At 41.8% G+C, this 17,301-nt stretch overlaps 1 protein-coding gene across 2 annotated transcripts in view; it reads left to right on the top strand.

Annotated features, from left to right (window-relative positions):
* Window positions 1-17,301, top strand: part of CLDN10 (claudin 10) — a 107,888-nt gene that overhangs the window by 78,312 nt on the left and 12,275 nt on the right. The window contains exons 1-3 of one of the 2 annotated variants that reach the window (XM_082434720.1): window positions 6,698-6,977; window positions 13,634-13,795; window positions 13,884-13,965. In XM_082434720.1, coding sequence (XP_082290846.1) covers window positions 6,758-6,977; window positions 13,634-13,795; window positions 13,884-13,965 — 464 coding nt within the window. In that variant the 5' untranslated portion in view covers window positions 6,698-6,757. Of the gene's footprint in view, window positions 1-6,697; window positions 6,978-13,633; window positions 13,796-13,883; window positions 13,966-17,301 lie in introns of those variants that run through there. The other variant, XM_082434721.1, reaches the window with a different exon arrangement.

Raw genomic sequence — 17,301 nt, 5'->3', positions numbered from 1 at the left:
TCATGTACATTGTCTCTAATCTTCACAATAACTTTGAAAAAGCTATTATTCATTCCCATTTTATAGTTGAAGAAGAGACGCTGAACAATGAGGTGACCTGCCCAAGGCCACACAGAGATAGAATTTTATCTCATCGCTTGATGGCTCCCTCATCTGCCCTCTGCCCAGCGTCACCCTGTTTCATAAGTGAATTGAACTACCGCACTTTTCCCTTTTTAAAAAATTTTTATATAATGTTAAAGGTTACTTTCCATTTACAGTTGTTAAAAAATACTGGCTTTATTACCCTTTTGTACAATACATCCTTGAGCCTACCTTACACCCAGTATCTTGTACCTCCCACTCCCCAACTCCTATATTGCCCCTCCCCCCTTCCCACTGGTAACCATTAGTTTTGAACTACTGCATTTTATCACGTTTCTAATAAACAACAAAGAATTGAAAATAACACTACCTATAGAGATCTTTTAATTATCTTCATGCACCTTCCCCCGCCGCCACACACACACCCATGTACATACATCCCCTTTAAATATAGCAAAGGAGGTTAATGTCAGGAAGGGAGTAGAAAAGGGGCAAGTACACCAAGGAAAACTCTTCCCTGTTTTCTCTCCTTGTTGATTTTGTCTGTGAGATTTTGTCAGAGATTCTTAGAGTTCAGAGTGGTCTTGGAGACCATCCAAAATAACTCCTTCATTTTTCAAATGAGGAAGGTGCAACTCAGAGCAATTAAATGACTTGCCTAAAACACATAGATTTACTTGCTGCCCAACCTGGGTGGGTAGGTTGAATTAATATTCATAAGATGCTTACTGACCAGCAAAATACAACCAACCCATCTGCAAGCCCTAGAAAGTTCCAGCATCCCAGAGTGAGAGTCTTTCCAGGCTGGAGGAGTATTCATCAAGACAGCTGTGAGCTGCTGGGGCCCCAAACTTACCTCTCCAGGTGCTCAGGAGGAATCTAGATAGTCCTAACATACCTCAGAATGTCACCAAATGCAAGTTCATGTGCCCAATGCACAGTGAGGCCGAACAATGTGGAAAAGTCGGAGTTTGGAGCAGAGAAAGTCTTATCGCAGGGCCATGCAGTGAAACTAATGGCTCACGCCCAAAAATCCCCCAAACCCTCGGAAGGGTTTCGGCAAAGCATTTTTAAAGGCCAGGTTGGGGGTGGAGTCACAGGGTACGTGATCATCTCGTGCACAATTCTCTGATTGGTTGATGGTGAGGTAACAGAGTGGCTAACTTTATCAATCCTTAGGCACCAGTAGGTCTGCGGGCTCATGATCATCAAGTAGTTAATTTATTCCATTTGGTGGTGGTTTTTAGCATCTGAAAAACTCAGGAAAGATGCATGAGATACTATTATCTGGGTACTTCAGAGAGGAGCTACAGCAGAGGCTATGGGGGAGGGGGTCCTGCTCGGTCACAAGAATTGGGAATGAGTGTGTTTCAAATGAATGTATGAAAGACAAGTTCATAAGATATATATGGCATCTTCGGATGCAGTACAGCCTCAAAGGGTACCAGATGTCAAAATAAGACACTGTTTATTTCCTTATAACTTGCAAAAAAAATTATAAATATACACACACATATATGATCGATGATGCAATGATAAGCATGAGTATCCATTCCCGTAACTACTCCTCTCACTCTGCAGCTTTCATGCTAAGTAGTTACAAGTATCATAGAATTAGTGTAGAGCATTAAGATAAACTAAGAGTGTTAGGGAAGATGCAGGAAAAATAATACAGATATGCTATTTTACTATCTTAGTATCGGTGTTAATGTCTTCTTTAACGTGGTGTAACGATATTTGGCTCCTGAGAAGTTGTTTTTTTAGTTAATACCGTATTTATCAGGACTTTAGTTTCTTCCCACCTCATCAGCAGCATGCCACCTCACTGGAATCTAGGAAGGAGCTAATGTATACTGAAACCAAATTTGATGCTTAGAAAATCCTTGCGCTGTTGAAAGGCACACCTGGGTTGTTTGGCAGGTGAGTTGAATCTCAAGCAAAGAATTTCTGCAAATCTCTTGTTCAGTCAGCTAAACTGGTTTCACTCCTGAACAACCCTGGGGTGAGGGAATCCTCTATTTTTCCTTGATAACCATAATAATGCTAAAGAAATAACTTCCAATGCTAAAGCTCAGTGGTTTAGGTCTCAAAAGTGGAAAGGCTCAATATATTTCAGGACAGTAAATGTCTTCATGTCAAATTTATTATAGATAAATTAGTACTTTTCATATTGGAAAAAAACTACAGTTTTTTGTAAAGGCCAAGGTATTGTTAATTAAGATGTTACTTTGAATAATTTGGAGAAGTAACTTTCTAACTGTATTCACTTTTATATTTAAATTAAGAATGGTTTGTTATGAATAGTTAAATAAAAATTTCAGTGAACTGAATCCTAAAGAAAATAAGGAAGTATTTATCAGTTGAAAGGTACTCTGTAAATGGGTTTGCAGATGAACTGCAAAGGTTATTTGGGACTCTAGAATCTTAAAGAGAAACAGGTCATTTATACATTACTTCTTTTTAAAAAATCTATTCGGTCTATTTTCCTTTTCTGGACATTCTTGTGTTGGATTATGTGGTTTCTTCTGACTAAACTAGTTTTGAAAAGCTTAAGATATAAGACATTCTAAAGTAAATGCTTGATTCCTTACATAATATTCTTTAGGTATTAAAGAAATTTAACATTTTTCATCCTTTGGTCAGGCACTTGTGGGCTCTAAATGTAACTCTCTGTAGTTAATATGCAGTATATGCCAGGGAAGAGAAGTTTGGGGCTGTCAAACCTCACAGAACAGACAGAGAATAAAAGAAAATTAATCAAGTCCACAAGCATGACGACCCTAGTCTGTTTCAGCTGGCAAAAGAACTAATAGTGCTGCCACCCAGGTCATAATTTATGGGTTGTTTGTGGTATTTTCAACCCTTTTAAGTTGAAGCTGTGTGTTACCATCTCTATAGCAAAAGAATATTTCTTTTCTCAAAGTTTTCAACCAACAGATGAGTATTCTTTTTCTCTGTAACAGACACCATCTGGTTTGCTTAATTGACCGTTTATACACATATACATGCATCTCAAATGATCAGTGCTGTGGTTTCCAACCTGGCTGTACCTTAGAAGCGTTGGAAAAATCACTACCAGAGCCACCCCCAGATATCCTGGCTTAAACAGTCTGGTGATGCAGCAGAGAGAGGGTCTTTCTTGGAGGTTCAAGTTAGAATTCAGAATTTGTTTCCTCTGGAAGCTATGTTGCAATGGTGGGTTTGTGGATATTTTAAGTACAGTAGGTAAAACTACATTATCTGTTAAATTTGGGGGGAATGGTCTGAAACACTGTATCAGTCTTCACAGTTCTTTTTGTAAAACAATGTACCTTTGGTTCCAAACAATGGAATTTACAACCAATCTGTTGATAAATTAGGAGCTGGGTGAGTCTTCAAGGTCACAACACTAGACTTTTTTGTGTCAAAAGTAAGTCAGGGTTTTGTCTTGCAAAAAAATGAATCAACAATTTTAGTGAGACACTACCATGAGGAAGACACAAGCAAACAAAGACACTCAAACAAGACCAGGAAATAAAGTATAAAACCAACATTTGTGCAAATTTTAACTTTAGAAAACTCCATAGGAATGTCCTGGTTCCTGACTTCTTGTGTTGTCTGAATAGTAAATTGGATTAGAAATAAGCATATCGTTCAGAAAGAAATATGGCACAGAAATAATAGTGGAAATATGCTGGAGGACAAGAAACCAAGACAATAAAAGCACTTTAAAAAGACAAATCATACAAAAGAATAGAGGACACTTGTTGTCAACACTCAAAGGTGACTGACTTGAATAGAAGGGAAGATGAGAAGGATGAGGTTAGGTAGGTGCTTCCCAAACGAGTGTTAAGCTTGACCCCCCCCCCCCCCATGAAGCCAACATGACACAACAGGACAAACTGGGACCAAGAGGAGCACAGTAGTGGAACTATGTCTGCATCCCACTAAGCAAACGGGTCTTCACCCGTATTCCCATTCACACAAACCGTGAGATGGCCATGCACACACAAACACACTTCCCAAGAGCTGCTGCATGGCCCAAAAGTAGGATTTACCCTGTGTCGTCTCAGTGCAAATCATGGCAGTTGGATGGATGTTAAAGACAGCCAGATTTGGGCTCAATAGAAACAAAAACTTGCTAAAAGGCTGTCAGTATGAAACAGAACCAGAACACACACCTTGCCATGCACTGAATCTGAAGTCCAGAAGGTTAGAGCATGAACTGAATATTATCTCTAGAAATATGATGATTGACCTCCTAGAGTAATGGAAATAAAAACAAAAATAAACAAATGGGATCTAATGAAACTTAAAAGCTTTTGCAAAGCAAAGGAAACTACAAACAAGATGAAAAGACAACCCTCAGAATGGGAGAAAATATTTGCAAATGAATCAATGGACAAAGGATTAATCTCCAAAACATATAAACAGCTCATGCAGCTCAATATTAAAAAAACAAACAACCCAATCAAAAAATGGGCAGAAGACCTAAATAGACATTTCTCCAAAGAAGACATACAGATGGCCAAGAAGCACATGAAAAGCTGCTCAACATCACTAATTATTAGAGAATTGCAAATCAAAACTACAATGAGGTATCACCTCACACCAGTTAGAATGGGCATCATGAGAAAATCTACAAACAACAAATGCTGGACAGGGTGTGGAGAAAAGGCAACCCTCTTGCACTGTTGGTGGGAATGTCAATTGATAGAGCCACTATGGAGAACAGCATGGAGGTTCCTTAAAAAACTAAAAATAGAATTACCATATGACCCAGCAATCCCACTACCACAATTCAAAAAGACACATGCACCGCAATGTTCACTGCAGCACTATTTACAATAGCCAGGTCATGGAAGCAACCTAAATGCCCATCAACAGACAAATGGATAAAGAAGATGTGGTACATATGTACAGTGGAATATTACTCAGCCATAAAAAGGAACGAAATTGGGTCATTTGTAGAGACATGGATGGATCTAGAGACTGTCATACAGAGTGAAGTAAGTCAGAAAGAGAAAAACAAATATCATATATTAACGCTTATATGTGGAACCTAGAAAAATGGTACAGATGAACTGGTTTACAGGGCAGAAATAGAGACACAGATGTAGAGAACAAACGTATGGACACCAAAGGGGGAAAGTGGCGGGGAGCGGGTGGTGGTGGTGGGATGAATTGGGAGGTTGGGATTGACATGTATACACTAATATGTATAAAATAGATAACTAACAAGAACCTGCTGTATAAAAAGTAAAATAAAATTCAAAAGTTCAAAAAGAAATAGGATGATTGTGTTGAGTGTGGAGTATATCCATGCAGTCTCCAATGGTCCTCCCAAATCTGTTTCGATGTTTCTGTAATTCAACCTCCTCTCTTCTTCACAGATGTTGAATCACCTCTAATTTCATTCCGTACCATTTGGTTTTGTTTTGTTTTGTTTTGTTTTTAAGTGACAAAAGGGAATTGAGAAAGTCTTCACAATGAACCAGTGTCCCTGCAATTTGGGGGTTAGCAACTAGCGTTATTATAGCAGAACTGATTTAGAGGTTTTAGACCTTGGTTACTTTGGGGAAGAAGTAAATCCTGAAAGTTCATACCACGAACTGCAAGACCTTTAAACGGACAAATAATAAACCCATAATAAAGTCAGAGTCTTTGTTCTCTCACTTATGCTCAACTGTGTGAACTCTGGAGCCAAAAGTACACCCTGATCTTTAAGTTTGCTTTGAAACAGCAATGAAGGAATGAGCTTATTCCTCAATTAGGTGCAAAAGGTGGAGGTGGTAAAAAAAAAAAGTTAAACAAGATACAGAGCAGCTGTGACAGCCCATCGGCTCATAGAAGAGACTCAGAACTGGCAGCTGGAAGGGACCCACAGGAGAAACGTCTTAAATGCACGTCCTACGTGCAGTACGTTGGTATCAGCAGGCCAGTATTGTGGCTGGAACAGTCACGACCAGGGCTGTAAAGAAGGCCCCGAGCAGCCTGTGCTCTCCATAGGCTGCTGTCCTGAATTTAGGTTTGTGCCACGCACCTCTTGACAGTGACCTTCCGCATGCCGCCGGGCCAAAAGGAACTGCAGAATTTTAGCCCAAGGCCGACTTCGAGCCCAGAACCGCAGTGATCCCTCCTTGACAAGCCGAACTGGGTCACCCAAAAGAGCGTGGCACTAAACCTTTAGAGTTCAGCGGGCCAAGGGCTGCGTTAGCAGTTGGTGTCCTTTCCGGGCACACAAAAGGCTTTTTCTGCTCTGCTTTTACAAGGTACCCTAGAAGCCAAGCTATTGCCAATGGGTGGGGCTGGGGAGGGGCGGGGGCCCGAACGCAGCAAGCTGTCCACATCCGGCTGTCAGTCTGTCCAACAGGAGAGCCGATCTCGGCTGTGCCTCGGCCCCGGGGATGCGGGCGCGGGGGGGAGGGGGGGCCACAGGGACGCGCAGGCGTGCGTTCCTCCAGACCGCGGGCGCCGGGCCAGTTGGCTCGAGAGAACCCAGGTGGCGACCGTAAAAGCTCCCCGCGAGCCCTCTCTGCCCAAGAAGGCGCGTCCTGGGGTCCGCGCGCGCCCCCTAGCGCCGGGCCTGCAGGGGGGCGGGGCGGGGCGGAGGGGGCGGAGCCGCGCGGCTGGGCTCGCGGGGGTCGCGGCGCCGAGCAGGTGCGCTAGAGCGAACGCTGCTGCAGCGGGCGGCATGGCGAGCGCGGCGTCGGAGATCATTGCCTTCATGGTCTCCATCTCCGGCTGGGTGCTGGTGTCCTCCACGCTGCCCACCGACTACTGGAAGGTGTCCACCATCGACGGCACGGTCATCACCACCGCCACCTATTGGGCCAACCTTTGGAAGATGTGCGTTACCGACTCCACGGGCGTCTCCAACTGCAAGGACTTCCCCTCCATGCTGGCGCTAGACGGTCTGCATCCCGTCGCCCCCCGCCCCTGCCCCTCGCTCCTCCCCGGCCTGCCGGCGGGGCGCCCGCTGACCCCACGACCCCCGGCGGGACCCCCGGGCCGGACTCCTCCGAAGCCCGGCCCCTCTTTCCCCCTCAGTGCCTGAAGGAGCCGGGGAGAGTCCCCGGTGCCCGCGGCCCGCCTTCCCCGAACGTCTGTCCCGCGGGGGGCGCCTGTCCAAGGCCGGAACCCCGGGGCGGGGGAGAGGGGCACGCAGACAGGCCTGGGTGGGATGGGTGACTCTCAGGGGATGGAGGGAAGCAGCTTTGTTGTCTCGAGAGTTGAGGACAGGGCAGTGGGACCCCCCTCTCTTGGGGACTGTTAGGACACGGAGTCACGAGAGGGGGCTTGTCTTCTCCAGCCAGCACTACCCAGAAGGGCTGGATTCTGATTCAAATGGACTTGTCAGAGCGAAATCTGCTTGCTCTGAACTCCCTTTAGCCATTTCGTTAGTTCTTTGAAAAGTGTGTGTGTGGGGAAAGGAAACATTGCAGGAGCACCCGCTCCAAACCCCCCGCCCCGCATCTACAAATGAGTCTGCTGGGCTTTAACTCTGCCTCTAAATGCTAGGAACATAAATAGCCCTAGCCTGTGCCGCAGAGAGTAGAGAGTTCTGGCCAGCAGGAATCTTGTGCGGGAGACTGACAAGTTCTGTGTCGCGCCTCCCAAGTCCGTTCTCAGCGTCTCCCTCAGCGTTGTTCTTTAGTAAACTGTTTTCTACATAGTTCTTGTTAGCGACGCTCTATACTGTATTGTATTGGAACAGGTGTTCACAAAGAAAACTGGCTCTTTTTAGTTGACAGTGGATGTCAACCCGGTCACACTGATTGCTCAAGTTCTAGGTTCCTTTCTTCCAGGATTTTACAGCACATGACTCGATGGATCCCGGCAGAAACTTGAGAGTCATTTACATTAGTTCTCGATTTGAGGTGTTTTCTTTTTCTTTTATTACTGCGCTGCAAGCTTTTATTTGCATAACTGAGTAAATAAGGGACAAGATTTAATCCCCCTAAGATGGTGCTTGCCACGAAAAGCAAACTGCTGCTCAGTAGAAGTATTTGATGGAAACTCCGTGTAAGGGAATACGTGTCTGGTTTTAGATGAGTGACACCTGGGTCTGCGTCCTGGTGTGTGTACAATTAAGTAGCTGGTACACTGTTGATTCCCTAGAATTACGGTTGAATTTCCTGTGCACTGCAGAGCACACGTCCAGGGAGATGTTTGAACACGCAGGCTCTTGTTTCTGGGATTTACATTCAGGAATACGGGATTGACACTTACTGTCCTAAACACATTCTTCTGTTGTAGCTGTACCGTCACCGAGATAGCCTGCCAGATAGGTACGCTTCCTTCTACAGGACAGCTGGGGGACAAGGGAGAGGATGGAGAGATGAATACTCCATGAAGGTTATTGGGTGCAGAATAGTGTGCACCTGATGTGTCTGAGATGAGAATGGACGTCATGGTCTCAAGATTTGGGGACAGATGGGGTAATGAAGAGGAAGGAGAGCGTAGCCTTCAACCATCCAGCCCTAGAGAGGAGGCGTGACATTTGTATACCACCCAGCTCGCAAAATGGCCTTCCGCGTGTGCTCGTGTGTCTAGAAAATGACTTTAAAAGACGTAAATGACTTCACCTCTTGTTCTGCACTGTTTTAAAATTAATAACATAGCTTTACGAGTCAGTACATATAGAAGTAACTGTTTTTTAACAACTGCATGGTATTCATTAGTCTGGACAAAACTGGTTTATTTAACGACTTACCCATTGTTGGACATTGGACCCTTCCTAGCTTTTCACTGTTCTTAGCACTTTACTGAAAATCTTTCTATTTGCCTCTTTGTGCATATGTGTGTATCTGTAGTGTAGATACTGAGGAATAGTATTGTCAGAGCAGTAGAATATTCATTTTATTATTCAGTTTAAATTGTCCAGTTACATTCCACCAACAGTGTATGAGAATACCTGTTTCTCCGCATTCTCACCACTAAGTTTTTCATCCAGTTTAATGGGTGACATCCTATCATGTTATTATTTTATTCCCTGATCACTGTGATTTTGACCACCTTAGCATGTATTTAGTGACCCTTTTGTTTTTCTTTTGTGACTTGCCTGTCCATGTCTTATGCCCATGGTTCTTTTGTTTCCTCTTGGTTTAAATGATTTTTTTTTTTTTTAAATTCTGGATATCAGTCCTTGATTTGTTATATATGTTGCAGTCTCGGCCCATTGCTTGTCTTTGAAATGTGTGATGTCTTTTCTCATACAAAACATTGAAATGTGTACTATAATCACATTTATCAGTCTCTTCCTGCCGGCTTGGCCTTTTGTGGCTTAAGAAAGCATTGCCGCTAGTACCACTGCATAGAGTTATTGTGGGGCTTCAATGTTTGGAATAGTGCTTAAGGGTTCTGTGAGTGTGTTAAGTACTGTTGTAACCTATGGAAGGTGGACGGGAATGTCCGCCGTACAGTCTCGTTCTAATAACTCATGATGGGTACTTGGAAATGTTATTATTGGGTTTATTATCATAACTATTTGTCGCTACCACTTTGAGCACACTCACTGGTGGAAACCTCTCTGGAGGCTTGCTAAAGCAATGTCTATTGAGAATAGACAAAGGAAGAGAATAGACAAAGAATAGACAAACGCTTTCCTGCAAAGGAAGGCGTTTAAAGTGGAGAAGCTTGCCTATTTTTCCTCCCTTGCTTGGGTAACAGTCAACGCACGGTAAGCTTGGGAGCGCCCCACGCTACCCTTTGCTGGCCAGTATAGGCCTTGCAGCTGCTCAATTCTTGGATGCACCTGCTGAGCCCTGGGCTCTGGCACCAACAGGAAATGAGGCAAACTCTCGTAAATAAATGGAAAGATTTTGTGCTGAAAAAAAAAAAAAAAAAAAAAGAAAGAAAGCATTGCCTATCACAAAGTCATAAACTTACTTTTCATCATCTCTCAGAATAATATTTTGGGGGGGGTTCAAGCACACAGCTACGTTTTCACGTGGAGAGAAGTCAGTTCCCCCCCGGAGGAGGCCCCTCTGCTTGTTCGCTCTCTGCCATGTATTTTCTGGGCAACCACATCTGCTGGTTGCTGGGCCTAAGGCAGGCCCTGCCTACAGCACGCTGCATGTGGATTTCCTGGTTATTGCACTTGAAGTGGAGGGAGAAAGCTACGTTGCCAGGGGGCTGTGGTGACCACAGGCCTGAGTAGGCCAGTCCTCTCCTTAAACCAAGCAGGAAAATCCAAGAAGGGAGAGAGAAGGCTCACAGCTCTCCCCGCCTTCTCCCAAAGGATTTGCAAAAAGTACGCAAAGCTACTAGCATAAGAAAGCACATCCTTTTTTTCTTCCTTCAATCAGCAGCTACCAAGTGTACTGCTAGGGAATTGTCTCCACCAAGTGGATATTTTCATTTTTGCTAGTTGGAAATGGAAAATAAGGTACATTTGGAAAACATTTAACTTTTAAGGGACACCTTGAAGTTTTCCTCCAACAGAATTCATTAAAGTCACAGTATTTTACTAATTGAAAAACTCACGGTTGAATGAGCTGGTGATTTCTGTTTATTGCTAACCCATATTCCTTTCAAAGCACCACTTGAACTGCAGCTGAGCATTTTGAGCCAGGTTTTTTTTTTTTAGTATATGCCATCTATTTTTGTTAGTGGGAATGTTTTCCATTTCTTCCAAAGGACTTAACTATAAATTATACTTCAGAGAACTTCTGAGCAAATATGTTCATGCCTCAGCACTTTAATGTGTTAATTAGCTATTAACGGTGTCAGTAAATTAGACCTGTCAAAAATAATGGCCTCCTTGACTAGGTTTTTACCACCACTTCACTTGAGGGTGTTACTTATAAGTTTTGACCTCCGGAACTCTTAAAAAAGCAAGGTTGTAGAGGTCTGCCTTGCAAAAGATAAACTCTGAGAGAGTTTGTGGGAAGTCACCCAAGGCTTGAGTCTGTGGGTGTTTTAAGGACTGGTAGCCCCTAATTTACAGACCTCAGGCTTACCAACAACTCGATTGCACCTATGGCTGAGCCTGGAGTTTATCCCCAGGAACTCCAAACCCTTCTTTTGTGCATGCGATGAGTTAGCAATTTATTGCTACTGTTCCCACACCGGAGAGAGTTACCGTCTCCGCCAAACCAGGGTTCTGGTTGGTTCTGAGGAAGGACCTGACTTCATCAGAACCTGCTCTCTATCTCCCTTCTTGTGCTGAGAGGGCAGAGCTGATCCTGCTGTAGGTACCAGGGCTGAGACCGGAGAACTGAGTGAGACACTCGGGGGAAAAAATGGTACGAGTAGTGGTTAAAGTTTAAAGCCTACTGTTATTTTTCCAGTCACATTAAGGGTTGAATTCATCAGCCTGGGGTTCTGACCACTGTGTACCATTTGGGAAAATGTGTTTTATGTTCTTAGTGATCAGACCATAGACGTAACCTTTTGCAAGGCTCGTGTGTTTTCTGTACATAAAGCCTGTAAGACTCCTAAGATAAATGCAAATTATGGTGCATGATAAGGTTTTCTAGAATAGTTTTTTAAATATAGGATAGAGGTTATATCACACACACACTTTGTTGTCTGTTTAGGATTGCAGTAAGAGTCAGCTAAAACACCTCAAAACCACAGGTGAAAACAAATCTCAAAAAATAATGAAACCACACTGTCCCAGTAGCTCTGGTGGTAAATGATGAGTCACTTGTAGTTATCCTGGAGGACTGTCTTTAATCTTGCAAGGAACTAACAGGCTTCCTCCCCCTATGCTTCTATTTCTCCCTGGGTTCTGGATGGGGGACTTGAGGGTTGAAGTTTAAAATAGAGCTGGGTCACTCTTCAGCTGCAGAGACACAGATAGCCCTGCAGCACTACTATAGCTACCAAAATAAGCCTCCATTATCCTGTTTTGCTAAAAATAAGTTTCTTTTGCTGTTTTTATTTATTTATTTATTTATTTATTTATGGCTGTGTTGGGTCTTCGTTTCTGTGCGAGGGCTTTCTCTAGTTGCGGCAAGTGGGGGCCACTCTTCATCGCGGTGCGCGGGCCTCTCACTATCGCGGCCTCTCCCGTTGCGGAGCACAGGCTCCAGACGCGCAGGCTCAGCAATTGCGGCTCACGGGCTTAGTCGCTCCGCGGCATGTGGGATCTTCCCAGACCAGGGCTCGAACCCGTGTCCCCTGCATTGGCAGGCAGATTCTCAACCACTGCGCCACCAGGGAAGCCCTCTTTTGCTGTTTTTGACAGCCTTACCATCAGTGAAATTATTTTCCGTCTGGAAGTAGTTCACACTATAAAATAGAAGATCATTGTCATTGCGTTCTGCATTTGTAGGTGCCTAAATCTGTTCAGTTAATTAGAGCATCTTCTGGGTACCCTTCAAAATGGATCCTAGGGGTAGGACTGAAACTTAAAATTTTATTCTTTCCCTGAGAAACATAGACTGGAGGCCACCTTCCCCCATTATTCCCTGAATATATGATTATCGTAGCCTTAGAATTATTATTTATCATTGACTTTGCCTGAACACAATAACAAATGACTTGGTGTATCTTGGCACTTACGAGTTTTTTCATATTAAAAAGTTTAATGCCAAAAGTAAACCTGAGAGAGATGTACGTTCATTTGCTTAACAAATGAACACACCAGTATGTGCCATCATTATTTCAGATTGAAATATGGCACTGTTTCAGTCTGAAATGAAAATGACGGCATGTGGTAAAAATGTATCAGTTTAAATCCTGTTAACTTAAAATTTGTTAGTGTTTGGACAAAAGCCAGGCTGAAGTTTACCATCACCCTGGCTGTGCAAATAAAAATACGTGACTAAGAAAATGAATGGTGTAGGAGGAATGATCAAACAAACCAACAGAACAAGCTTTCAGGATACTTTGAAAGCATCCATTTATATGCAAACAGTTAATTTCATAATTATAAAATATTCTTCTAGGAACCAACCAGTGCTTATTTAAACCCAATGTTATTATGTGTGCCCTGAAAATTTTTTTTTTGAACATTTTTAAAAGGTCATGAAAATACATCTTGATTTAGACTTCTCATGGTTCATGATGACATTCCAGTCAATCTCATTTGTAATCTTTCACTAATATTAGAAGATGTGACTCTGTGGGAGCTCTGCTCGATTATAAAGATTACAACATCAAAACCATTAAAACATCTATTTTAAAGGTCTGATGTGCAAAGGAGTAACAGGGTTGAGATAGCGGCAGATGAGGTTTCCCAGGGTGAAAGGCAGTATTGCATGGGTTTTGTAGTCAGAGCTGGATGGAATCCATTTCAACCCCTTACTAACTCGTCTCTGGCACATTATGTAACTTTTGTGTGCCTCAATTTCTTCATCTGTGAATATGGGAATAATAACACTCAGAGATATATCCTGAGGATCGTGCATATGCCAAACTGAAAAGTGTGTGACATAAAACAGGCACTCCATACAGATTAACTTGCTTTCTTTCTTGCTTGTCTTAACATATGTTTTAACCATTATGGTTATTTTTTCGGAAAGCAGAACACTCATTCATGAGGACAATGTAAAATGAGAGTTTCTTCCTGGACAACCACATGTTTTATGTTAATGTAAATGACCTACTCTAATTGCAGGTTATATCCAGGCATGTAGAGGACTTATGATTGCCGCCGTCAGCCTGGGCTTTTTTGGTTCCATATTTGCCCTGTTTGGAATGAAATGTACCAAAGTCGGAGGCTCAGATAAAGCCAAAGCTAAAATTGCTTGTTTGGCTGGGATTGTATTCATACTGTCAGGTAAATAGTAACTTTCTTCCAGACAAGGTGCTTCAGGATGTTAATGAAACACCAGTAATCATAGCATTTTCCTTCTGATGCTCTTCAGGGCTATGCTCAATGACCGGGTGTTCCCTGTATGCAAACAAAATCACAACGGAGTTCTTTGATCCCCTCTTCGTGGAGCAAAAGTAAGTACTCTTCTTAAGTCTGTATGCTTGTGGCTCACAGGAAATGGATATAAAATCATCTTCTAAATTAAGGTACATGAATTTCCTCCATGGCTTATGAAAGTGAGACATACTGATAAATGATGTTTGATGACATTATTCAAGAGCAAACATTTTATATGCTACATTGGCAAAAGATGCATTGAATCACTGCATTAGTGTTACATAGTGTCTTGTCTCTAAATAGCTCAAGGCATAGGATTTAGAATGCTAAAGGTCATCTACTGTACAGCGTAAAATTGAAGTCACGTAGAGGAAAAGTGCAAGAGAGGTGTAAGGTGGGGAGGAAAGAAGGGTAAAGTATGACAGCAGAAAATTAAGAGCTTGCCTCGATTGTTGTCCATCCAAAATGATATTTGCCAGATGTTCTGGGCCAGCTTCCATCTCAGGCATTGAGATCAAAACTGAGACTGTGATCCTGAAGATTAGAAACGTTTAAGTGATGTTGAATGAAATACTATTTTTCATTTTTAGTTAGCCTTTTACATTTGTTCTGTTGACCACGGCCTTAACACGTTCCACCTAATAAACCTTTGTAAAGAAATTGTACATGATGCAGGGTCTTTAAAAAATGGTGTAAGAGTGGCACAGACAACCAGATGTGACCAGTCTCAGCTGCGGGTGAATGGTTTGGCACTTACAGACCAGTTTGTTTGTTGTTGTTGGTTTTTAACTATGGGCTGTTGCTTTTTATAGTTTCTCGAGGCTTGTTTCTTTGCATTGGGAAAACCCAAGGAATACCAAATTAGAAATAATAATAGATCAAATATTTTGTCTTCCGTGAGAATACTCCCACAGACTTCTGTAGAAAGCCTCATGTGTACTGCTATCACCCAGGCTGGGGAGTCTCTTTCAGTCTTCAGATCAAATGTTATGGAATTTTAAAAGAGTAATTACTAAAATGTCTGATCATTACTTTTTTCTGGTGGATTTAGGAATCTTTAGGAAATGATTTTTCTAGTACTGTCTTTAGTTTATGCATAAATAGTAAATGTATATATAATGAAATATAATGAAAATAATAGCTAACACATGTTGAGTCCCTACCCTGTACCAAGCAGAGCATTGCAAATATTATTTTATTATTTTAGTCTTACAACATCCTTATGAGGTAGGTTCTCTCTGTACCCCCTTTTTTAAAATTGGGGAAAGAATTCAAGGAATATGTGCAAGGGAACTTGGACTAAGCTAATAGGCTGATTGAACTATGATTCAAACCAGGCAACCAAACTCTAGCACACTTTTCCTGAAATGCATGATATATAATATTCTACTATTTTGTAATTTTTGTGACAGTATGCCACATATATTTTTCATCAAAGAAGTTTCTTTTGTGCAGTAGTGTTTATTGTGAAATTTTATTAAATGGAAAACAAAAATGACTGCTTCAGACCCCAGTATAATGTTCACTCCCCTACCTATGTTAGAAAATGTGTTCTGATTTGTAAACTTTCTCCTGACTTTTGATAATGAGATTTGCACAGATGTGCATGGCACCAAACATTGAGATGAAAACTAAGACTGTTCTCCTGAAGATTAGAACCATTTTAATGATACTTAAGTGAAATACCAGTTTTCATTTAAATATTATACTTAAATGATATTTTTATTTCAGGGCTTGATATCATAAATATACTACAAAATCATATTTCTCACAGTTTATTTTATTAAAGACATTGTCGACTTTTCTGGATTATCTTTCGTACATCACTGTTCTGTCTTCCTGACAATCATTAATGATGTCTTTGTCAGACTCTTAAAAATCATTTTCATCTTTTCTCACAAGGCCGAGGCTAATATCTGTATCTGTATGCACAGTAACTTAAACCTTTCCTTTGTGTTCTGTGCTTGCTATATGCTCAGTCACCTAACTCAGTTTAGTACCACTGGAATTTCTTATTCTTTCAGATTTTCGTTAAACTCTGTTCAGTAATTATGGACTGTGAGAGGTTTTCCTCTTTTTTACATTCTTGGTGCTACTTTGAACTATTCCATTCCCACTGTGAGCTTCCCAACATCCCTCTTTCTGTCTATGCCTACTGTCTCTCTCTCTGTCTGTTTTCTCATCTGAAAAATCAGGATAATCATAGAGTTGCTGTGAGAGTTAAGAGAGTGTGTATATGTACCCTTAGAACAGATTAGAAAAGAGCAAAAACCTTGTATTAATAACTGTATTGTGTTAGCTATTATTAAGGTTGCTTTTTAATTGTGTGTAGTAGTTAAGATGTACCTTATCTTTATGGATGTCTTTATTAGCTCTTTTCTGCAATGACTTAAAAATATAACACCTACAATTTGCCAATTTACCTTAGGTCATTAAAAACACAAGAGTGAGGGATTATGAAAAACACCATGGCTTACAAATTGGTAATATTTGCAAATAACAGGTCCTTCACACCAAAAAATACAGACTTTATTAAAAAAAAAAAAAAAGAAAAGAAAACCTGCATATTGAGAACATGTTTAGCTCCTTGAGATCAGAGCTCACTCACATTTCTATCCCAGCAGTGCCTGGCACAAAGAAAGGCCCTCCATGACTTATGTACAAGGAATTATCAACGCCTGTTGAGAATTGTTAAATATGATCAGATGCTAATTACCCACAATGGTAGAAAAGAGGCATGAAGATGACATGTGACACCTACAGGAATTCACAAACTTTATTTAAATAAAACTTCTATAAAAACCAACCAGTTGACTAACTTGCCGTCATCTGTTTTCCTTTTATCAACGCCTCTAGTGGAGGAGAAAGAGATGGAAATTAGGAAGATTAATAAGCTGCAAATTGGGTATCAACACAAAGTAGACTGATTCCATAGGTTTTCTTAAAAAAAAAAATTATTTATTTATTTGGTTGCACCGGGTCTTAGTTGTGGCAGGCAGGCTCCTTAGTTGTGGCTCCAGGGCTCCTTAGTTGTGGCACGTGAGCTCCTTAGTTGTGGCATGCGAACTCTTAGTTGCAGCATGTGGGATCTAGTTCCCTGACCAGGGATCGAACCCGTGTTCCCTACGTTGGCAGCACGGAGTCTTACCCACTGCGCCACCAGGGAAGTCCCTCTGTAGGTCTTAAAAAATATCATAATTTTTAAAGTTAGATTTTGATTTTGGCATATTCTAGGGGATAGGGCTTCCTAGCTGGCATTTGCTAGAATTTAGTAAGCGGTGCCTCTGATGTAGTTTGTGCATGAACACACAGAGGAATATGTTGGAGAATCACTGCCAAAGACAGGGCCAGCCCTGGAAGAGTTGGGATAAGGGCACCGCTCTAGGGGGGTTCTGACTATTTCTTTGGTGTCT

The sequence above is a fragment of the Balaenoptera physalus genome (assembly GCF_965194825.1).
Source record: "Balaenoptera physalus genome assembly, chromosome: 18".
NCBI classification, from domain to species: Eukaryota; Metazoa; Chordata; class Mammalia; order Artiodactyla; family Balaenopteridae; genus Balaenoptera; species Balaenoptera physalus.
Note: the sequence above shows the minus strand (reverse complement) of the source record. Positions and strands in the feature narration are given on the sequence as shown.